The sequence below is a fragment of the Podarcis tiliguerta genome (assembly GCF_965153285.1).
Source record: "Podarcis tiliguerta genome assembly, chromosome: Z".
Classification (NCBI taxonomy): Eukaryota; Metazoa; Chordata; class Lepidosauria; order Squamata; family Lacertidae; genus Podarcis; species Podarcis tiliguerta.
Window position 1 is genome coordinate 946,118 of NC_139553.1, and position 23,542 is coordinate 969,659.

Here is a 23,542-nt window from a genome sequence, read left to right on the forward strand (position 1 = left end):
CACTTTTTGTGGCTTAGTGGTTCTCTACTCCCAGCTTGTCAAGGGTGAAATCCTCACTACCATATTTGTGTGTTGAAACAGCAGAATGGCTAAAAATGGGAGCAGAAATAGTATGTTTCTAGTTGCTTAAAGGCCAGCCTGATTTAAGCAATTGTCATGTACACAATCAAGCAGCATTTTTAATTGGCTGCTGAATTGAGCATAAACAGGAATCCATTAATTTTGGTTGGCTATGGTAGCTGCTGCTGCTGCCTCTGAGTGTCTGAAAGCAATGTACTTTGCTTTCTGAGTCCTTTGAAGGAAGCCCAGTGCAAGGTAATGGAAGAGCCCCTACCTGTCCCTTGCCAGAGGTGTTTGCTCTTGGAGGTTCTATTTATTGTCACAGAAGACCAAAATGTGACTCAGCACTCAGTTGAAGTTGACAGCTTGTCTTGGGAAAGCAATCACCTTCAGCCCAACATTTTTACTTGATGGGTGATTGTGTTAATGAGTTGGATCTTAACTGCTGCTATCCTGGTAATATCACTACTTAAGTCACAGTGAACATCTCCTAGATAGGCCAGGCTCCTGTGTCCCCTCGCAGAGTACACAAGCCTCAGATTAGCAGGCCAGAGCTAACCCAGCAATTCTGAGCTTTTATTCTTGATTGGGAATGGATGAGAATGGAGAAGACCAATACTTTGTGTCCCTGTGGTGTCACTTGTCAAGGTGCAGAAGCATCACAAAAGAGGGGCTGCCCCATTTGCCCCCCCAGGGTCTTCACACCTGACTGTACTGCCTTGGCAGTCTTTTTGTTTGTTTACGATTTCACTGGTTTATTAATTTCCATACCACTCTTCATCCAAAGATCATCATCATTACTATATTAATGCTTTGGGCAGAGCAGCTTGCTCTGTCCTTTGACTAGAAGAAAGAAGCAAGTTTCCATTTTGAAACAGCTTATAACCACACTTTTGGGTTTATATGGAAGAATTGGAGTGAGGGTCCCCTCCACTCTCGCCCCGTTCCTTCTCCTTCATATTCCAGCCACTCCCCTCCCTAGTTGGGAAAAAAAATGTTTTATTGGCTAATCTGGTTTTATGGGAGGGAGGGAATTGTATCCTGCTCTGCCTGCTATAGATAGCGTGGACAGCCCAGTGCATGTGGGTTTGGGTGGCAAAAAGGCCTAGAATTCTCTTTGTGTGCATGTGCTGTTTTTAACTATGAAGGGAGGCTCTATCTTGTCCAGAATGAAGTGCCCCTTTTTGGATGTGTGTTCTCTAGCACAAATTCCTTGAAGGTTTAGTAGCATAACAGGTTGCACGATGACGGCTCCTCTGTGAAAAGACTGAACAATATTTGGTAAATCTCTGTGCCGCTCCAATGTGTTAATGCTGAATTGGTCAACTGCTGATGCACATGCAGTGAAAAGAACTTTAAAAATCTTGGTGCCATGGTCATTAAAATGTGTAGAAAATTAATATTTTCCCTGTCAAGATTAATGCAGCTCCTTTGTTTGCTAATTGTCAGAATATCTTGATAGAGCTTTTAAAGGGCAGTGGTCTTCTTCAAGACCATCACATCACAGGGAAACGATTCAAAGGCAAACTGTCCCGCACCCTCTGGTATCAACTTGCAAATTAGCATCTGGAATCTAATTAAACAAGCTTAATGAAATCAGCAGCTGAATACTGCGGGAAAAGACAATCATCCCCCACCCCCTCTGATATATATTCTGTACTACTGAAGCCGTTCACCAAAAGCATCGTGTGAGCACAGTTAAAGAAATTAGCATTTATTTGAAGACAAGGAACTGTTTTTTTCATTCTGTTACGCTTTTGGCATGCGCCAGCGTCCCCAGAGAGCCGTGCCACAACACATAGTGCACAATATTTATAAATCTGACAGGCAATAATAGCAACTTGAAAAATTTCTTTTGCTGGAATTTCAAGTTGAGAGCTGCCAAAAGCTGAGAGGATCAAACCTGCTCTGGCAGCTGCTGTGCCCTACAGTGAGAATAGCAGACTTTGAAGATGTTCGACTTAAAAAAACCAGGACTGCAGGCTTAGCCAATTTTTGCAGGTTTCTCCAGCCCTGGCTCTCCGCCGTTTGAAGATGAGTTGTTGAAGCTTCTACCACTGCCTCAGGCATCCTCACACCAGCAGGGCTTGTCCCCCCCCCCCCACCTCCGACCGCGTCTTGAGTTTTAGGTAGCGAGTGGCTTTGTTGGTGCCAAGTGTGACAGCCCTTCCTTAGGCTGTAGCGCAGAGTCTGTCTGTCGAGCCTTCTCAGGATAGATCAGTGGTGGGATGCTGGCCTCCTGAGGGGCTGTTACGGATTTCCAAGGATGGCAACTGCTTTAGGCCTAAAGCTCAGACATGTTGTTGATGCTTCAGACAGGAGGTTGAGCCCCTGGCCACTGCAGGGCAAGCGCAGTTGTTCACATGTGCACCTAAACCTGAAATAAGAATGGGAGAGTGGTAAAGCTGTTGATGGCTTTGGTTGAATTCTTGGAGCAGGGTTATACTGTTTGCATTCTGTAGCATCTTCCAGTAGGAGAAATTCTAGGCCCCTAGGGAGTTTTTCCCCCTCTACCCTTGTGCAAGGCTGACATCTAAACATTTAATGCTTATTCATTTTAACTGAGATTAAATCTAGTTTGGGCCACCTGCAACCTTGGGGAGAGGCTGTATGAGGGAATAGGCTGCTTCCTCTTGCTTCAAGGAGATATGGTGGCATTTTTATATGGGTAGCTCTTCTTCCAATCACCAGTAATGTTGAACCTATTCATATGCTTAGCAATGACAGAAAAGGGTATTTCTTCTCTTTTTTAAAATACTGTTAAATACTGTCATACTTGAGAGGCTTGGAGACAAAAGGACCAGAATTAATCTTGGCCCAGATGAACCATGCTGATTTGTTTCTCATTTCTGCCTGGAAACACCCCTGAGTTTGCAGGACTGGTGGAAGGAAACAAGGGCACATTCTTGAATGCTGGTAGGTTTGCTGGGCACCTTGCTAACAGGGCGACAGAGCAGGACTACAGCTGATGATGCCTGAAGGGGAGGAGGAGTGTGAGGAGGCCGGAAGGTGAGGGAAAGTCAGCTCAGAAGAGGTGGAATTGCCTGCTGGGCTGCAGTCCTTCCTTACAGTCACATTTACTCACCATTTAGCAGTTTGAAGTTTTTCCCCTCCCGCAGCCTTGACCTGACTTTAGAAATAGTTTCTCTAGCAGTTTGCTGTTCCCATTGTGGCAGTTTGGTCTGTTGTGTTGGGGTGGGAGGGGTGGGAGAAGCATTGTGCTGTCCGATTTCATTGGTCCATCATGCTGACATAGTATTTATGTTGCTGTTAGGATTGCCCTTCTCTGAAGAAGGCCTTGCATTCCATTCTAGGACTAGTGGTGTACTATCAGATACTTACACTTCCTAATAATTGTTTACAGTGGTACCTCTGGTTGAGAACGCGATCCGTTCCGGAGGCCCATTCACAACCCGAAAAGAACGCAACCCGCGTCACAATTTGTCGCTTCTGTGCATGCACGTGATGTCATTTTGCGTGTATGCGCGAGTGGCGAAACCCGGAAGTAACCCTTTCTGGTACTTCTGGGTCGCCGTGGGACGCAACCTGAAAATGCGCAGCCTGAAGCAAACGTAACATGAGGCATGACTGTATATGAAAAGGGGCTCTGGAGATGCAGCTTCTGGGACTTGAGAGCCTCTGTACTGCTGCGCTTTAGGGCAATGCACTATGTATATTACTGCTTTGGTAATAGAGACAGTCATGCAGAGTACAAGTGAGCCCCCAGTGAAAAACAGCAAGTGCTGTTCCACGCCTTTTTCAACCATGGGGGCTAAAAGAAAGCATCATTCAGAACGCCAAATTCAGCCCCACATGTTGGATTTGAACAGCGGAAGCCAGGCAAGTGGCCTCTGTAGCCCAGCCCAGTCAGCCATCTGAAATATGTTTTTGTTTGCAGATGTGAGGCATTTCGCCTGAAAGCCATTAAGCTGTAGCCACTCCCCAGAAGCTTGTTCCCATCATGCAAGCACCATGACAAATGCATTGTCTGCAATTCTCTTCACATTCCCACTGCAGCGGAATGTGAAACCCCTCTGCCTTAATAGGATGAGGGTGGCTGGTGGGTTCTGTGTGCAGATCTCACACGCACTACGAAGCCTGTGGAAAGATACAGTCCAGCCTCCTGCCTCCCAGAGCGTTTTGAAACCACAGCTCTAGAGTGGCCAATGGACTGCTTTTCTGGACTTAAACGTTGGAAGATTCAGGATCTGTAGTTCAGGATGGAGGTGAAAGAACAGGGCTCAGATGGGGATGTTGTGGAGAGTGAAGGAAATGACGGACATAATTATTTGCAGCGGGCGCCTGATTAATGGCTGACAACAATGCTGATAGTTGGGAGTTTTTGTTTGTTTTTTGACAGCCTCCGAAACTTAAAACTTGATCAGGTGCTGGCGCCTCATCAGTCTCATTTAGGCTTCCTGTGTGAGTGACTGACACTCTGGAGCGGTGACACGCTGCATATGAATGCTGGCTTCATTAGTGGGGCTGATCAAAATGTCTGTGTCCCTGCCACAGGGCTCAGGTGTGGGTGTCTTCTGGCTAATCCCCCCGGTTGACACTTGGTGTTTTAATGACTCCATAGGAAGGTGGCCGCGTGCTGGGGGGGTTTGCCAGCAGACGGCGGAGATCAAGGGAGACAGCCTGCATTAAGCGGCAGAGCTGCCTGAGCAACCTGCATCCCCACTGGCAGCACACACAGCTTATGCAGAATGCCTTTCAAAAACGGGGGCCCCTTTGCGGGGGGGGGGGAGCGCCCACCGCTTTGTGTATCTCTGGCATTTGGCGCTTGCACTTTGCCTTGCCGGCTGCAGCCTCTCTGCCTTTTTCTCTGGGGCAGGAATTGTGGAGATTCGTGCAAGGATGCTGGTATTTCTCCAAACTTCATCCCCCCATTTCCCTCTCTTGAATACAAACATAAATGGGGGTGCTAATTTGGATTTCCCTTCATCAGTGGAACTTTCTACATGGCATGAATCTTTCTACCTGGCATGCAGAAAAAAATAATCCTGTGGAACTAATTATAGAAAAAACTCTTGCTTTTTATTTTTTATTTAAGGGTGGGATTTTCCAGTGATTGAGTATCTTGAGCTGTTTCATCAGTGCTCTCCCATAAGGAAGTAATACATAAACGGTGGAATAAAACACCACACTATTATGAGCGTTCCATCTGCAGAAGTATTTCAGCTAGGCAGATGAAATGATTCCCCTTTTCTCCCCCCATGGAGGGTTCCAGGGGTCCCCCCCCCCCAATTTCAGGGTCCACACAAGGGGAAGGGGGGAGAGGAATGCCCCGTTGCACCGGCTGAAGTGCTGGCATAGGACTTCCCCACGGGGTTTCTTAGGGGAATCCCACCCAAAGTTACCTTAAGGGTCCGGTTTCTGTTAACCCTGGCAGGCCTGGAGTTGCTTGCTGGTTTTCTTTAGCACTGTGTATAATTTGAAATTGTGTGCTGAACTGCAGCACCTTTAAATTGAGAGGTGCAGTAACAGCCGGCTGAACTTGGTGGAAACGAGTTAGTGGCGTTTAAAACTTGTATCCTATTATATGAGCAGGTCTGCTCACAGTGGACTCTTGAAATCTGGGGATCGCTTTCACTCCTCGCAGAGTAGGTACGCCAGACAGGTAATTATTTTTGATGCATTTCTTAGGAGCCAAGTATTCAAACAAAAGTTGTATTACTCTTGTTTCTCGAAGGGAAGGAAATGGTGAGATTTTCTTGGGGGGGGAATTTCCCCCCATAATGCAAGACCGGTTTGTTGCTTCTGCAGCAGGCAAGAGTTCTTAATACAAAATACATTTTGTATGCAAAGAGCCAAGAAATACTAAGTGGAGGAGGGGGTGGGGGTAGGGAAATATTTGTTGTGAACTTTTGAGAGAGCTTTTATTGGAATTCCCAGAATACTTTAATGATGTGGTTGTGGACTCTTCCCCTGCCTCTAAGATTGATTTTTTTCCCTGTTGACAGTAAAACATGAACAAATACACCTTAATACCCAACAGAGGGTTGCTGTTATAAGACCGTTCACAATTCTGCAAGCTGCCTTTTCTTTTTCCTTTTAGTTCTCTGTCCATTTCCACCTTTCTGCTGTCACACAGACCCAGCTCCTTACTGCATCTGTGAGAGGGTGGATTAAGAAGATTTATAAAATCAAGGCTTTTTTCTCGCAGCATTCGCTCGCTTGAATTTTGCTTCCAATCAGATCTTGGTTCCGTTTGCTGCAATTTGTATCAGTAACAAATTAAATATGCCTGTGCATTTGTGTTTATCTTGTAGTGAATGAAAGCCTGGTGTAGCCTCTTCCAGACCCCTTGAAAATTCAGGTGGAGGCTGGCTCTGTGATGTGAGGTTTTATCCAGCAGAATGGCGGTGGCTGCTCATATAAGAATGAAATAAGAGGAGCCAGCCTTACTGAATGGTAGTTCTAGAATCATACATTTCTGCCTTGGCAGGTAATTCAACATAAATTGTTAATGTAAATTCAGGTTAGTGGGGAAGATATTTTTTACTAAAAAAGATAAACTGCTGATTAATTCAGTATAGAACTCAATTACAAATTGAAAGGGCCACTGCGGGACTCCAGAACCCTAAAGACAACAGATGTTGAATTGATACTCCAGCATATTTCACACTGGTATGAAATATTAACATGGTTTATTATACTTGTGATGTAGATATGGGAAAGGGGAGGCCTGGCTTGCGTGTGTTTGTACGAGTGTGTTGTGAAAATAGCAAAGGTTCAGCCAGCTGTAATTAAAGTCTTTAAGAGACGGCTGATTCAGGGAGGATCTGAAGAACAAAGCCCAGTAAGTTTGTTTGCAATTTGTTTTTAGATGTTTACAATGTGCAGAAGACAAATCATACAGCATGACATTTTTGCTAAATGCCCCAAAGGCAAGGACTCTTATATTGAACCTTGGCCTGCTTCAGATCGAGTTTTGTAACACGGGGTGAAAGAATGCTACTTTCGACCTATGTGTCTTGTGATTCCATTTGGAGATTCAGCCTCTTTTTCCCATGTTATTGTTATGTCAGAAAAGGTGGGTTTGCATGGTGCGTGGCTGAAGTGGTAATGTTTCCTTGCTTCTCTGAGAAGCTCCTACCTGCAGTAACCCGTTGCAGAGCACCTGCGTTCTTGTAAAATGTGGTTAACAGAACAGCCTGAAGGTTTGCTGTGCCAGAATGTGGACCACGGATAAGCTGCAGCAGCACACATGTTGATGGTCAAGGCCCAGCATTTCTGCCAGGAGGTCTCCTCCATGCATGCAGATTTTATTGTCATGCAAAGCGCACTTCAAATATCAGCACCCATACAAGGAGTGAATTCGCGTGATGAAACAACCTCTTGTTTATTTATTGTTGCCAAAGCTTGTGTGTCTATGCTGTCTGTCATAGCTATATAAGCATCCTAGACAACACCCCCCCCAATCCCAGATGTTTAAATTCTCAAACAGTGGGGGACCCATGACCTCATACTTTCTCTTGCATTGAGATCTGGAAGAGTACAGTGTGGTTACATCACCTGTTTGATTTCCTGCCTCATTCATTGAAGCAAACATTCACATAGCATTTGGTCTGTAACATGGAAAGCCACCACCTTTCGGTTCCCAGTGTGGAACTGGGAAGTTGTGAGTCTTTTGTGTTCCTTGCTGCTGAATGGTAACTAGAACAGCCTGGCTACTGCATTAGGAATATCACCAGTGAGGTAAAATGCTTCACAAATGTACACAGCTTGCTGCAGCATTATATGCTGGAGGCCGGGTTAGGGTCACTTCATCCAGCTATTTCTGGATGCAAGGAAGAAATTGCTTAATTGGGTGAGGGTCAGTACAGGAGTAAATCTAGTCAGCTTGGATAAAGTGGTGCCCATTTTGAAAATTATTTGAATGGCAGCATAAGCTTCTGTGCTGCATTATTTTTTATGGGTCCTTCAATGCATCAGTTCATGAACAAGTCTGACCTTTCATTACATAACTCACTAAATTAATATGAGAGTGCATATCCTGTACTGAGATTTTTTTTATATACCCATTAACTACTTTTAAATTAATACAGCTGGGGTACTGTGCGCAAAATAAGTTTTCAGTGCTATCCTATGAATGTTGATTTGGAAGTAAGTCCCACCAAGCTCACTTGGATTCCTGGGTAAATAAATGCACCTTGGGTGCTAGATGATTCCGTGTGTTGTGGGGTGGGGGAGGAAGGGAAACTTGTGGCCCTCCAGATGTTGTCGGACCTCCAACTCCCACCAGCCCCAGCCAGCCTGGGGCAGTAGTGATGGATGATGGAAGCTTCAGTCCAGCATCTAAAGGGCCACAGGCTCCCCATCCCTGCTGTAGGAAATTGTCTCTTTAATTTTAGCAAATGGAGACTTGGTGTATGTGGGGAGACCTCACGTTGATTTCCTCTGCCCCTGGCCTCCTGCCCTTGTGATAGCAGACAGCAGTGTTCTCCAGTTACAAAACTTGTGTTTCTTGATGACTTAGGAACTTATGTGAAGAGCATCGGATGGAGCGCAGAACTGGCACCACAAATTTCCCTTGTCCCAAATAAAACAATTGCTTCAGCAGTTTCTGGGTGATTGCTCGAAAGCTAAAGTCCGAAGAAAGCAATAATCTTGCCATCTTATTCCACCAGGAGGTTGTGCTTCAAAGCAACAATATCTGAATTGCTTTCGCCTCCTGTTGTACTTTGGGAAATAAGGAGCATTAGAACTCAGGTCTCTACAAGCCTGTATGTCTCTGTCAGTTGAAGTTGGGGGCTTCCAGCCTTCCCTCTCCTTTTAAAAAACAAAATAAGAGGGGGGGGTGCAGGAAGTCATCAAACCTTTTTGATACGGAGCAGCCGCCCTGGGTTGGTTCTCCTTCTGAGCTTCCCAGCAGATTTAGCTCCGCTTCCAGTTATGTATTGATCTCGACAGAGTTTCTCCCAGAAGACAGGCATATCCACATTTCTATACAATCGAGGCTGCCGATTACTCTTCCATGGTCTAATTATCCTTCTCCAGGCTTTGGTATCCTTCAAGAGCTATCGTTTTGCTAGTCCCAAACTCCCAGCACTTCTGTATAGATTTTACTGCCGCTCTGACCTCCCGAATGCCCCCCTCCCCAGCCCAGTTATCTCTCTCAGATTCTCACTTAAAGTAATTTGTACATTTTATCTTTTATATATATATATAGTGAGGGCATAGAACATATTCCATCCTTCCACATTGGAACTATGGTGATGGGTTTCAAAATGTCAGGGTGCAGCTGTTTACAGACAACCCGGAATACTGTTGGTGAATTTATAGGCACCTTTTCATGAGGTAGCTGGATGATGAAAAGCTGAAATAACTTTATGCAGGCTCTAAATATGTAGAAATATATTCACCTCTCACCCCATTTCAATGGTCTGGCATTCTCCAAACAGTCACAGATTATTTTTTCTAAGAGACATCCAGAAATGGACGTGAGGCCGTTCTGGCTTAACATTTTGTAGATGATGAAGTGACTTCTTTGCTTGCGACACGGCCAGCCTGCCTTTTCACCTGCAGAGTTGTCTCCTGTATGTGGATTTGGGTGCTCTGTACTCTTCCACCTGCAAATCAGTGACCAAGGCACTTACTTGCAAAACAGATGTGGAAGTGTTGTGTCCTGGGGAGGAACAGACCTGACTTTGGGACTCTTGCCGCTGCTGTTGGAGAGGGAGGTAATCTATCAGTTTTGGAGCATCTACAAAATGCAACTCTCCTGATAACGGGTTTAAAGTAAAGATTTAATACCGTCCTCTCTCCACTATGATGTTGCAGTGACAGTTTAAAACTCATTCTCTAAATCTCAGCAGACTTTACAGCCAGCAGTGGGCCAATATAGAGTTTAATGGCATTACAACACATAAATCATCTTTTAAAGATGCTACCAGTAGCTCCAAAATTAAATGCAGACAATGTCCTCAGTTATAAATAATTTATCAAACACCATTTCGGATGAGCCTTCATGCTGAGTTATTTATTTTAGCCTTTACTGTTCAATTCCTCAGATACGTTTTGAGAGATCCATTACTGGTCAGTTTAATGAACTTGGGGGTCTGCTGTGCCCCCCTCCAGCAGTTTGGCACATCTGTGGTGACCATTACATGGCTGGTCCAGACCTCTTTGTGCCTTTTACAAGTGCTGCCCATTTGTCATGTGGCGGTAAATGGAGGAGCACATTGGAGCCCTGGGACCCATTGCGTGATGCAGCAATGGAGGCAAGCCGAGCGCTCCATAAAGGGCTGCTTGTCACAGCTGACTTGTATTACAGTCCATCACTCTTACTGTAATCTCATTTAAGGAGCAGCCGTGGGCCCCAGAGAAGGATATTCCCAGTTAGCTTGGGCTTTGCAACCATAAAGGAGGAAGTGCTCCTTTTATATACTCAGAACTTTTAGGGTACTTTTTTAGATTAATTATTGCCCTGCGTCATTTGTGCTACCATCGTTAAGACTGCGACTGTCAGCACATTCAATATACACCTCTGTTTTGCAGCTTTAAAAACTTCGTTCGGTGGTAGGAATTAGCATATGTGGCATGTATGCCGGGTCCAGTTCTTCCTGAGCAGTGTTTCACAGTGCCATTCTTGAGCAAGAACAATATTCCACTCGTATGCAACTGTTTATTTAATTAATAGGATTTAATAAAACGGATGTTAAAAGTGTTACGTGGGCCTGATGGTGGTAGGTGGTACTTGATTTGGTAAAGGGGAGTTCGGTTTTGTCAGTTTAAAGATTCAAAATGGCTTTGAAAGAATGCTAAAATAGTGTTGAATTTGGCACAGAGCAGGCGAGCAGCTGTATTTTCAGTCTGAGGAAGAATGCCTCTGTTTCTGGTGGTGTCAAGGATTATGTTTGCTGATTTCAGTACATCTTTTTTTCTTGCTAAACTGAGGGATGTGGCTGAGATAGGGTCGTACTTGATGACAAAAATCCCGGAAGCCCATCTTCGCAGGGTAGGGTGTCTGCTTTTAATTCTGAACAAGGACAAAGCTTAGTTTGAGTGTGTTCTGAACAATCATTTTGTACAGTGGAAGCAAATGAAGCAAGAAGAATGCAGACCTCTCTGCCTGTGTCACAATTGAGCTGTGAGACTCTTGGGGGCATCTGCAGGAAGCACCTCTTGTGGAGAATCTCTGGAGAGAGCTGAACAACTGCTGGGAACAGGCACAATTTAATTTTTTAAAAAATTAATTAATTACTATACCACCCTATACTCTGAGGTCTCAGGGCGGTTCACAGAATAAACTCAAAATAAAAACCTACAAAATATATAATCAAAATAAAAACAATATCCCCCAATATCCCCAAATATTTTAAAACAATATTTTAGAAGGGCATAGGATGTCAATTAAATCAACCAAAGCTTGGTTAAAAAAGAACGTTTTTGCCTGGTGCCTAAAGGTGTATAATGAAGGTGCCAAGCAAACTTCCCTGGGGAGAGCATTCCACAAATGGGGAGCCGCTGCAGAGAAGGCCTGTTCTCCTGTTGCCACCCTCCGGACTTCTCGAGGAGGAAGCACACGAAGGAGGGCCTCAGAAGAATGATCTCAGGGTCCAGGTTCAAATGGAAAGTGGGTACAGTATTGCGATCTTGAGCCGTTTAAGGCTTTAAAGGTCAAAACCAGCACTTCAAATTGGGCCCTTTGAATTCAAAATATTCAAAGTATGTACTCCAGAATAACATCTAGCTGTATTAATGTCCAGCTGTTCCTCAGCCTGCTATGTGTTGTTTTATCAATCTTCTATACAAGGCACCTAAAATTTGCCCCTTTCTACCCAAAAAGTCCAAAAGGAGCTCTTCAATATTATTCTCATTAAATAGCCAAAATAGTTCTTCTCTGTTCCAATACGATGAATTTCTCCTCAAGGATTCCAACAGATCTTAATAGTACTGTATAATAGTCCATATTTGTTTACTTGTTGTGTTTTTATTAATTCTTACCCAATTCCATATATTCAAGTACTATTTCCGGTTGACCATGCCTCATCTTAAAGAAAAAAGGGAAAACACTTCTTCCACTTCCATTCTTTTTCCAAACCAATCGCCAAAAGCTTAAAGGCTTTTTCTTCTGTGTTGACTTCAGTTTGTACCCACTGCCCTTTCTCTCTCAGCTCCATCTTTGCCATCTCCAGTTGTCTCTTAATGTCTGTATTCATAAGTCCCTTCATCATCATAGCAACATCCACTGTCCAGACAGCTGTATGGACATCATTGCATTCCTCCAGACAGCTATATGGATGTCATTGCATGTTCAGGCAGATATGGGTCCATATCTTTTTCCACAGGTTCTGAGCACTTTAATCTGATGTATCTTTGATGTATCATTTTTTTTAATGTTCTATGCATTTCAGCTCTTAACTTCTGTCAGTTGTTCATCTAGTAGTTGGCATATGATACCAACAATTGATGAGGCATTTGGTGTTGTCTTTGCCATATTGGGTTCTATTAATCTCTCCCTTGGCAGTATCTGGTTCACAAGAAGCTTGTGTCTGCTTCTTTATATATGCAATTCCTTTCTCACACATATAAGATTGAGTTTTGTTTTCACAGCCAACACAGTATGCATAAGATGGAGACTTACAGGCAGTATAAAGTGAAGATTTAAAACAGATTCAGAGTCATCTTATATTTTTTTCTTAGTCACCAGTGATTAAGATAAGCTTTTTGGTTATTTTTTTAGCCTCTTAATTAGTGCCATTTAGTGCTTTTTTATGTTCTGGGTGCTAATTAACTAGCAGATAGAAAATCCACTTTATATTTATTTCCAGTCTTAGAAATAGTTAAAAGTAGGTTTTGCCAACCTGGTACCCTAATCTAAGGGCTGTTATGTGGTGTGTGGGCCCAGTGAATGTTCCTTACTCAACCTCCAAAAACTTTTGCCTCTGGTGTGATGAATGTTTTCTTCTGAGCATGTGAGGCTTATCCCTGAACTCCCTTATCTCAAAAGGGAGTTTGGGTTACCAAGATAAATACTTTGGTTATTGTGAATCACCGCATAATTATCTCTGCCAATAGGAGTATCAGCAATCAATGACTAGTTTGCCTTTTTCCTCCCCGGAAGTCCCCAATGCCCTGCAATCCTGGGAAAGGGCATTTCGGTAACATATTAGCTGATTAGACCAAGTGGCTCTCGCCTAAAAAATGCTGAATTCATCATTTGTAAGCATCCTCTGTTGCGCTGGAGATCCTTATCCCAAGCACCTTTTGAAATCCAAATTTCCTCCCCTCAGTGGGCCTGTAGAGGGTGCTAATGTGATGGGAATCACTTTCCATTTTCTGCTGTGATTTGGTTCAGAGTACTGGTGGCCAAAACATAAATTTTCTACTGGAAAATCAATTAAAAGGAGGAGTTTGCTCTCATAAAAAACCACAATTGAGTGAGCTTTGGTTACCTGCATAGGATGTTACTTAACAATATCCTTGAGGGATTAAGTAATATGGTCTCTCTTAATGACATTTCCAAGCCAGGTTAGGTTGCCTTTCTGTGACTGTGGAGACTCACCAGAGTGGGTGATCATGAGTTTGCTAATTCTTTTCCTACTGAAATGGGTCCCCTTTCACCATATATGGGTAATGACGCTGGACCGCAACTCCCAGCAGCTGTTGAACATAGCCCAAAATATCTGGAGGACCACAAATTACTCATCCCTTAGATCAAAATTCCCTCCTTCCCCTGCTTGCTTTCCCAAGTGGATTTTGGTTTGGGTGTTCTCTTCCTTGGAATAGCTACAGCCTTTATGGATACACTTCTTTGCTTATTTGAATTGAGCAGTATTTCCAGTTGCACAGGTTCTGCCGAAGGGTTCCTGGGCCTTGCAAACAGATCCTGTCCTGCATTTGGTTTCTATGCTTCAGGAGGTGATGACTCCAATGGAGGCTGATGGCCAGCATTGTGCAATTGCTTGGAAATATGGGAAGGGGGGCAAATGTCTGATACCCGCTTTGAATTTTTTTCCTAGGAGGAAGAAGCCAAACAGCTTGTGAGAGATGCCATAGCAGCTGGCATATACAACGATCTGGGCTCTGGCAGCAACATTGATCTTTGCGTCCTCAGTAAGAACAAGCTGGACTTTCTCCGTCCTTACGATATGCCCAATAAAAAGGGGAAGAGGTGAGTGTGTCCCTGTTTAAATTGTTTCCACAGACAAGAGAGTTAAACCTTCAGATACCAGGAACAGGCAGATTATGCCTTCCGAGTGCAAACACTTGTAGTTGAAATGCTACAGGTAATCGTATCCCAATTGTTGAGGCTGCACACTGTTCCAGCTTAGATCATTAAAACGCACTCCTGAAAAATCACAAGAATTGTTTTGTCTGAAGTAGTTGTCAGCCTAAGAGAAAGTTTGCTCGTTCCAAAAGTGGAGGGAGTTAATTTTAATAGGAGCGAAGGGCTTTTTCGTGAGACGTGCCCAAAGACTCCTGGATAAACTGAGCACTTATGGAATATGAGGAGAGGCCCTCGTGCACATCAGAAATGGTTAGGTAGCAGGAAGCCAAGAGAGTGGAAATACAGGTGGCTCATCATTTATGTGGGGGTTCCATTCTGGGCCCCTGCACACATATGCAAAATTGCATAAAATGGGGAGCACCTGGTGACTTGTGAGGAAACCAACCCCAGAGCCGAAAGATAACCTTTCCAGGAGGGTTTACTCATGAATGAGCCTGAAGGGCAGCAGTAGGGCTTTGTTGAGCTACTCAGCCTCACTGCCTAGCAGCTGCAGGTGCCTCTTCCCAGCACATCAGCTGAGCAAGCCCTGCCGCCCCCTGGCTTGTGAGTAGAACCTCCCCAGAGCCCTGGGGTGGGTGTCCTTGTGAGCCAGGATTCAGGCTGCTCCCCATTTCCAGATACCTCTTCTGGGTCCCCGGCAGGCACCACATGTGTGTGCAGTCGTGCACAAATAGATTGCACATAAATGGGGACTTGCTTATAAATTGACAATTCGCCATATGAAAAGAATGTGGAGCTGTAGAAAGCAGAGACCTCCAAGGATCAGTATTGCTTATAAACTATCTTTGCTTAGGGGTGGACAGTGAGGTGGCTAAGTTTGCTGATGATACTAAATTGTTCAGGTTTGTTAAAACAATTTGAGACTGTGAAAAGCTCCAAAGGGCTTCTCCAAACTGAGTGAAAGGGAGGCAGAGGAGCAAAGGCAGCTGAGTGTAATAAGTGTAAAGTGATGTATTTTGTGGCAAAAATAAATAAATAATAATTTCACATATACACTCATAGGGTCTGAACTGGCAGTGACTGATCAGGAATGAGACCTTGGGTTTGCAGTGAATAGCTCAATGAAGATGTTGACTCTGTGTGTGGCAGCTGTGAAAAAGGCAAATTCCGTGCTAGGGATCATTAGGAAAAGAATTTAAAATAAAACGGCCAATGTCATTGTGCCATTATACCAATCTATGGTGGAACTGCCTTTGAAATACTATACACTGCTCTGGTGCCCTCACCTTAAAAGGGTAGAGTTGGAAAAAGTTGAGAAACGTTCAACCAAAATGATCAAGGTGGAGCAACAGGTTGAAACCTTTGAGACTTCACAGGAAAGGCAAGCAAGAGGTGACCTGATAAGACGTTTATAAAATTATGCATGACATAAAGTGGCTGGGGAGGTTTTCTCCCTGACAACAACAGAACTCCTAGACATGCAATGAAGCTGAACGTTGGAAGAATCAGGATATATAAAGTACTTCATGTGGAACCTGCTCCCACAGGAGGCAGTGATTACTTTAAGGGAGGTTAAGGCTACCAGGGGCTGCTAACCAAGATGCCCGTGTTCTACCTCCACTGTCAGAAGCAGTATGCTTTGGAAGTCAAGTTGCTGGTAATGGCAGGTGGGCAGAGTGCAGTTTTGCTCATGTTCTGCTTATGGGCTTCCTCCATGTATCTGGTTGGCCACTGTGAGAAGAGGATGCTAGACTAGGTGGGCAAATGGCCTGATCCAGGAGGCTGTTCTTAGCTTCTTAAAGTGCAGGTGTCCAGCACAAATAGTATGGTGTGAAAAGGCAGCAGCTGGGATTGTGGCCCTTTAGGGAGACCAGTATTCCCTGTACATCTGCTTTGTCTTTGCCAAGGACATGGCTGTTTCAAAGGAGGGAAGAGTCAGAACTTTCCATTTTTGTGGACAAGGGAGTAGCCACTTTGCTGTGCAGTTTTCCATTATGTTCCGTGCACCAGGTTATTCTTGGAGTTGCCCTAGGATGTGGGCAATAACGAGAACTGCATCATTTTGCATGGCAGCAGCTATTTGCTTCTTTCAAGAACTAGAAAGGACCATTTGGGACCTTGGAAAAGGATCCTGTCTTTGCGGGAGCCACTTTCCTTGTAACCTTCTGTAAAAAGAAAAGGCTTATTGTAATCAGCTTTCTGGGTCACTGTCCTAATGCAATCCACAACTTCCCTGAAAGGTCACCTGGGGTTTCCACTGGGCTAACTGGCAGCACTGACATTCTCTCTGTCCAGGAGAGGTTCTTCAAAAGCCATAGGGCAAGAGGGATATGGATTACAAATACAGAATGAGGTCTCTTGGCAGGGGGAGAAGCTCTAACTTGGCTTTCCGCTCCAAAATGGAGTCTTCCTTTCCAATAACTTTGTCTAAGAACGTATTCACATGCAGCATTAAACTGTTGTATTTTAATCTATGGGTCCAGATGCCTCCCTCTTGGCCCATGTCTAACTGCCCTGCAGCAGAGGAAATAAGCTGGAGTCATAGAATCATGGAGTTGGAAGAGACCACAAGGGCCATTGAGTCCAACCCCCTGCCAAACAGGAAACACCATCAGAGCACTCCTGACATATGGTTGTCAAGCCTCTGCTTAAAGACCTCCAAAGAAGGAGACTCCACCACATTCCTTGGCAGCAAATTCTACTGTCAAACAGCTCTTACTGTCAGGAAGTTCTTCCTAATGTTTAGGTGGAATTTTCTTTCTTGTAGTTTGGATCCATTGCTCCGTGTCCGCTTCTCTGGAGCAGCAGAAAACAACCTTTCTCCCTCCTCTATGTGACATCCTTTTATATATTTGAACATGGCTATCATATCACCCCTTAACCTCCTCTTCTCCAGGCTAAACATGCCCAGCTCCCTTAGCCGTTCCTCATAAGGCATCGTTTCCAGGCCTTTGACCATTTTGGTTGCCCTCCTCTGGACACGTTCCAGTTTGTCAGTGTCCTTCTTGAACTGTGGTGCCCAGAACTGGACAGAGTACTCCAGGTGAGGTCCGACTTGTTGAGTCTGGCTTGTTGTGACTTGTAACTCTGGGCCTTGTGGTTTTGTTTCCTCTGTGTGGTAGTCAGAAGTAGGTGATTAACCTCCTGTGTTCTATTTGGCAAAAGGGCAACTTTACTCTGTCCAGCAACTAGATCTAAGATCTCTGTCTCCATCTGCCCCTCTTGTTAGTGGGATTTCTGGCAGACACACATTACTCTCTATAATTGTTTCTCTATTCTCCACCCTCAAACAGGCAAGGGCGATACAGCTGTGAGAGGGGAACTACAGGTGTGCTCTATACGAAGGTTACACCCTTGGATCTTGAAGTGGCAGATGAGACGGTGCAAACAATGGATACATCTTGACTTCCTGGAAACTTCTGGGCAGTGGAAGAGGATTGAGAATTTTCATACATGAATTCTGTATCTGTATGCTGGAATTAATGTTCTGTATGCAGATTTAATAAAAACCAATATGAATTGACCGGTTGACTTGCATAATAACTGGGGCAGGGAAAAATCATTTTCTAAAATGATTATTTGCTTCAGTAGGTCAGCCCAGTTGTACATCCAGCCTATTATGTGACCCCAGCCACTTCACAAGGAGAGCAGCAGTCCTTCTTAGATGCAAAAGTTAACAGATCTTATCCCCTGTGTGCTAATGGTGTATTTATGCTGAAGCTGTCTGGTGACCAACAAGCAATAGCCTAGGATTGTGTGGACTAAAAGCCTGCTTCATTAGATAAATCTGCTGAAGCAAGTTTTAGGTCATGAAAACTTGTGATGTAAATTTGTTGGTCTTTAAGGTGCTCAGCAGATTCCTTGGTTCTGAATGCAATATCCTTTTATATTGCTTTTATATTTATTTATTTATTTATTCATTCATTCATTTCCCATATTTTTCATAAGAGGAATAAATAAAGTGTGTCCACAGCATTTTTTGCTGAACACTTTCACGTACCTTAAGCAGGTATGACAGAGGCAGGGGGTTACAGATCATTTAGTAAGGCAACAAAGCAAAAGTAACAGGCATAAGGTGGAAATTATTTGACCCTGAAACCCATGTTGCTCTGGATTTTACACCAAGTGACTTTACCTCACCCCACACTTTTGGGTGATATAGGGAGCTTTTTGGGGGGATATAGTACAGGTAAATGAGGTGACAAGTATTTTTCCAAGGAAGAGGAAGGGCAGAAATTCGGTGTCAAGCTCAGTACTATTCAAACTAACTTTGATAAATGGCTATTTTACCTGTTACCCTTGAAACTAACATTTGCAGTATTTAATATGTGAACCAATTACCTAGTCCTTGGTTTAGCGGTCAACCATTTCGGCCTGTAACCATGGGAAATTCTTTCCTCAAGATTGCAAAAATACGTGGTCAGACAATATGCTTTTACACCAGGCACCTTTTTCTTTCTACAAAGAAAACTGTTTATTTTGTAAATCATTTAATCTTATCTAAAAATGCACATTCACAAAAAATTCTTTGGAAATACATGTACTTAAGCGCTAATAGATCTTAAGGAGTAAGTATATGAGACCAGATTTTAGCAGACACACCTGTAACGTGGAATTGCCCAACAGACAGAAGTTTCATGTTGCATCCCAAGACCAGGTTATATATAAATTCAAATGAAGCCTGCAGTGCCAGGGAGAGATTACCTTGCTTTTAAAGACACCCACCAGCAGCAGCACCTGAGAGTTTGTAAGCAGATGTGCTGCCGCTGTACAATAAAGCTGAAATATTCTGACTTTCCACCAAGATTGATAGGCTGGACTTCCCTGTGGCTTTCCACAGCCAGGATCTTTCACAGCAATTAAACACTAGCCTTATTACCCTTTGTAGATTGTTTCAGAACTGCTTAGTAGTTGGCATTGCCCTTCTCAATTTAAGGCAGACTGAGCTACACAGAAATCCACTGAAAAAGATGCATGTATATTCCATTCTTTATTTCCAGCAAAATAACCTGCTTTGAAAATAGCCCAGAGGCCAGGCCACATTTCAACCCCTGAAATGTGGACATCCTTCTCTAAATGGCATCCTTCAGTACTGAAGCTGATTGAGCACCATTACTCGGAAAGGAAAGGAAAAAGACAGATGCAAGAGAAAGCTGGCTTCCTGAGCAAAACCTTTCTTGGGCCAATGGAAACTGAATTACCAAGTCAATGAAGTAATTTAGCTGATTGAAAGTATGTGTAAATGCAAAGTCTTAATATGTCCTTCAAATCAGCTTGTTTAAAATATTCACATTCTTCAATGAGTCTTCACAGTTAAGAAGTGTGGGTGATCATTTGAGTTAAAATGAACGAATTCTATTTTAACTTACCTTATTGCATGGTCAATGTAATACCCTTGTACATTATGTTTTGAACACTGCTTCAAGGTAGTTGTAGATGGCCAAAGTACCACTGATTTTACAAAGCTTTTCCCCCCCCCAACCCCATATTCTGCGTGCAGTAACACTGGTCATGTAATATTAGCTATTGAGATTCTCACAAGATCTGTGCCAGCAGCGGCACAGAAACTGACACAAAAGAGAGCTTTGGTTTGAGGCCTGCAGTGGAGGCCTCGCTGACTGCAGCCATAGTGACAAATAAAATGCATTGCAAAATATTAATCACAAAGTTTCAATTTCTTTAAAAAAAATCTTCAAACATGTTCCCTCACCAGACCCTATTATTGCAAAGGAGGGAAGGTACAAAAAACTCCAGGCTGGATGTTCTTTTAAAAAATATATGAACTAAAAACTGAATTTGCTATTAACCGTTTGCAAAAGAGGCAGAAGTAGCAGTTATACAAATTACACAAAATCTACTGTAATTCTTACATTAGTATAAAGTGATTTCACCAAAGGAATTATTTCAATATTTCACATTAGTTAAGATACAAGGGGTGTGTCAAATACACAAATGAGAAACCCTTGCTATAATAACCTAACCTAGATTACACACAACAGTTTTAAGAAAGGATCTTTTAAGAGATCTATATCTGTAACGTGTTATTTTAAAAAGTAACACACTTGCAGCAGCATCTCACAGCCTTCACTTAGAGCGGATCCACTCTGTGAGCGCCCCTGCAAATGGCCAGCAGAAATCATGAAGCGTCTTCCTAGGAAGGCTCAACTCTCCCATGTAAATTGGCGAGGCACCTCTTGGTTTCGTCCGAGACAGAAGGTTCAAGTAAGACTACGCTGGGATGGCTTTTCTGGGAGCATGTCGATCAAGTGCTGGAGGTCCACACATGCATCTGTTTTGCTAGCTGGTGCACATAACCAATGTCAGGTCTCTGGTCAGGATCTGGGTATATGCACATGCTGACCAGCTCTCGCAACTGCAAGGGGGAAAACAAGAGGACCGTGAGACACACCCTGCCGCCCATCGCCATGCGCACCTGCCGGGTGGTGCAAGAGGGGCCCGTTCCCATTTGAAGGCACCCAAAGCCTTCCACTGCCAGCCTATGAATATTCTAACATCCTTGAGTTCCAGAGCAGAACTCGGTCAGCTCCATGGATTTTAAGACAGTTTAAAGACAAAACATATGCATGCACACCCACCCACAGACGCTCAAGTTAGAGAGTGGCACACATGACTGGGGATACCAACATTTTAGATGCAGGTTTCAAAATTCCCACACTCACTGTTCAATACTCATTAGTCCAACCCCACCTCCCTAATGGGCCTGGGCATACCATCAGAAAATGGCTCAGGCATTCAGGTTTTGCAGTAGTTGACAATATTGGAAAGTATCCGATGAAAGAAGTATATATCTACAAAGAGAGGTCAATGTGAAAGCCCTCATTAGCAATAATTGCCATTCTGTTAATATTCTGTGTTTGGTGGTGAAGAGAATGGCATGTTGAGGTTCTGGCTCGAAAGGAAGCCGAGCAAGGACATAATGAATATTTAGCTAACCTTCCTGTATGTACAACTGGAATAGCTGGGTATATTCCGAACTCAGAGCAGCAGCACCCCCCCCCCGATGTTGATGGAATTCCAACCAACCAACAACGCCACTGGCCAGAGATGGTGACAACTGTAGACTTAGAAGGCAGCAGGCAGTGAAACCCACCTGAAGGTGAGAATGAATTACCATGCAGAAGGAATTATTCAGGAGGCTGAAGAAGCCTAATGGAATCTCACTTGCATACCAGAGGATAGGGTAGATGGAGAAGTCTACAGATAACCTCACTGAGCCAGTCCCTGGCGGTGGAGGCTGCACAGGAGAAGGAATCGCTCTTGCAGGCGCTCCTCCCTGTATCAAAGCTTTTTGCTTGTTAGCTTAGAGCCAGGCTGTGCTGGCTGGGACTGATGAGAGTTGCAGTTCAAGACATCTGGAGGGCACCAAGTTGGCAAAGGCTGAATCAGACTGGATATCCTGACAGAGACCCTCTAACACTGCTGTATAATACAGCAAGTGTAGAAAACAGCTCCAGTTCCCACCCCTTTTCACTTTGCATTTGAAAGATGAGCTTTTAATTGCACAGCCCCTGAAAGCAGCTTAGACACCCTATGGCAAGAGAGGGAGAGGGAGAGGGGGAGAGAGAGAGAGAGAGAGAGAGAGAGAGAGAGAGAGAGAGAGAAAGAAAGAAAGAAAGAAAGAAAGAAAGAGCCTTGAGCCTCTGATCTTCTCCCATCCTGCCAGTAGCAATAGAATCAGTTATTTTAATGGTAATTAAAAGCCTGACCATCCCGCAATCAGGCCCCGTGCATCAGGCAGAGATCCTCGCAGGAGTAAAAAAGGGCGGTTTCCAGCCAGCAAGAGGGTCAATTGAAGATGGTTTCTGATGGTTGCAGAACACCTTCTGTACTTTTGTCAAATGCAAACCAGTCATGAGTGTTTCTACACTACTGAAAGAGAATAACCAAGCCCACCCCCCGCCCCGTCCGCATGTCCTCAAAGGAAGCCATTCATGTAACTAGGAAGGGAGACACTGCTGGACATGGAAGGCATTTTGTCAGGAATTAAGGAGCCACTCCAGACAGGGCTGCCTTGTCTTGTTCTGCTCCGCTCATCCACCGTCTCTTCTGAAAGGGAGGCCACCTGCACCGCTGCCCCTCGCAAAGACAAGGCCCTATAGCCCCTGCCAAATATCACTCCCCAGTCTCCTCTGCCTCTTCTTCAGCAAGGCACCACAACTTCACAGCACAGACTCCCCCCATGAAGCATTTTCCTGACCCACACAGAATGAATCATTATGGAGTGCCAACTCAATACTCCAGAGACTAAATGTTTACTGACATGGCTAGGAATGTGCGTAGGGGTGTATGTGCGTAGGGGTGTATGTGTGTGTGTGTGTACTGGTGCAGTTTCACACAACGGCAATTCACCCAGTGTGCTGGCCTGTTGCATGCAAACGCACCATCTGGAACGGAGTTCTCTGGGACCTGCCACTTTTATTTGAGCTCTCAACCATCCTCCTCGCGCTGAATTGTATCACTAGACTGCACACTCTCTTTAGCACTGCCAGAGGGAGGCTAACCGACAGTAATTGGAAAGACAGGAAACACATCTGTCAACTTGCACTAAATCCTGCTGCCAGAAGGCAGATTCCAAGAAGCTGGAGCAGCAGCAAGGCAAAGGGAAAGACAATGAACCTGGCTGGGCCACAGGAGTGGTCTGCAAGAAGGAATCGTGCTCAAGCAGCCATAAAGTTGCCAGGAGGGGCCGGCATGGCTGCATCAACACTCCTGTGCATCAGGAAGGGGAGAGGAAAAGCAGGCACTTGTCCAAAGTGGGACCAGCAGCAGCCAGGGCCATTTAGCATAAGCCTTCCAGTGTGGAAAGGGATGTGCACGACCAGTTTCCTCAGAGAAGCAGCCAAGGAGCCGCGTATGACAGCCGGGGTGGAAACTCTGTGCCAAAAAATGCCACAGCCTACAACTTGGACACTGTCCAAGACCTGGGCCAATGTGCATATTGATGTTCCTTCTATTCTGAAGAGGAGGACACAGAACTGGAACCAACCCTCCTTGCCTACTGGAAACTCTGCTCAGGCGCACTCTGCCCTGCCAGCCAAGCAATGCTCCGGACTTAGCAGCCAAGGAGCGGGGCAAAGAACGGCAAACTTTGCAACAAGCTGATTGGAATGCTGAAGACTGCCTGCTCCTGGCGCAAAGGCTGCCACAACTCTCCCCCCCCCCCACCTCCACATCAAACTCTCAGCCACTTATACACAAGATCCCAGTGCATTCATTGTGATCTGCTTTTTACACACTGAATTCAGAGAAAAAAACTTGCTGGAATACTGGTCCCCTTGC

General features: G+C 44.4%; 2 protein-coding genes across 5 annotated transcripts in view; one reads left to right on the forward strand and one right to left on the reverse strand.

The window, feature by feature from the left end:
• Nucleotides 1–17,765, forward strand: part of PSMB7 (proteasome 20S subunit beta 7) — a 29,886-nt gene extending 12,121 nt beyond the window's left edge. Inside the window, exons 7-8 of the mRNA XM_083423128.1 lie at nucleotides 14,034–14,185; nucleotides 17,536–17,765. Of these exons, the coding sequence (XP_083279254.1) occupies nucleotides 14,034–14,185; nucleotides 17,536–17,647 (264 nt within the window). The 3' untranslated portion in view covers nucleotides 17,648–17,765. The remainder of the gene's footprint in view (nucleotides 1–14,033; nucleotides 14,186–17,535) is intronic.
• Nucleotides 17,766–18,691: 926 nt separating this feature from the next.
• Nucleotides 18,692–23,542, reverse strand: part of NEK6 (NIMA related kinase 6) — a 92,634-nt gene continuing 87,783 nt past the window's right edge. For all 4 annotated transcript variants that reach the window (XM_083423140.1, XM_083423141.1, XM_083423139.1 and 1 more), the window contains one exon: nucleotides 18,692–20,615. In XM_083423140.1, the coding sequence (XP_083279266.1) occupies nucleotides 20,505–20,615 (111 nt within the window). In that variant the 3' untranslated portion in view covers nucleotides 18,692–20,504. The remainder of the gene's footprint in view (nucleotides 20,616–23,542) is intronic.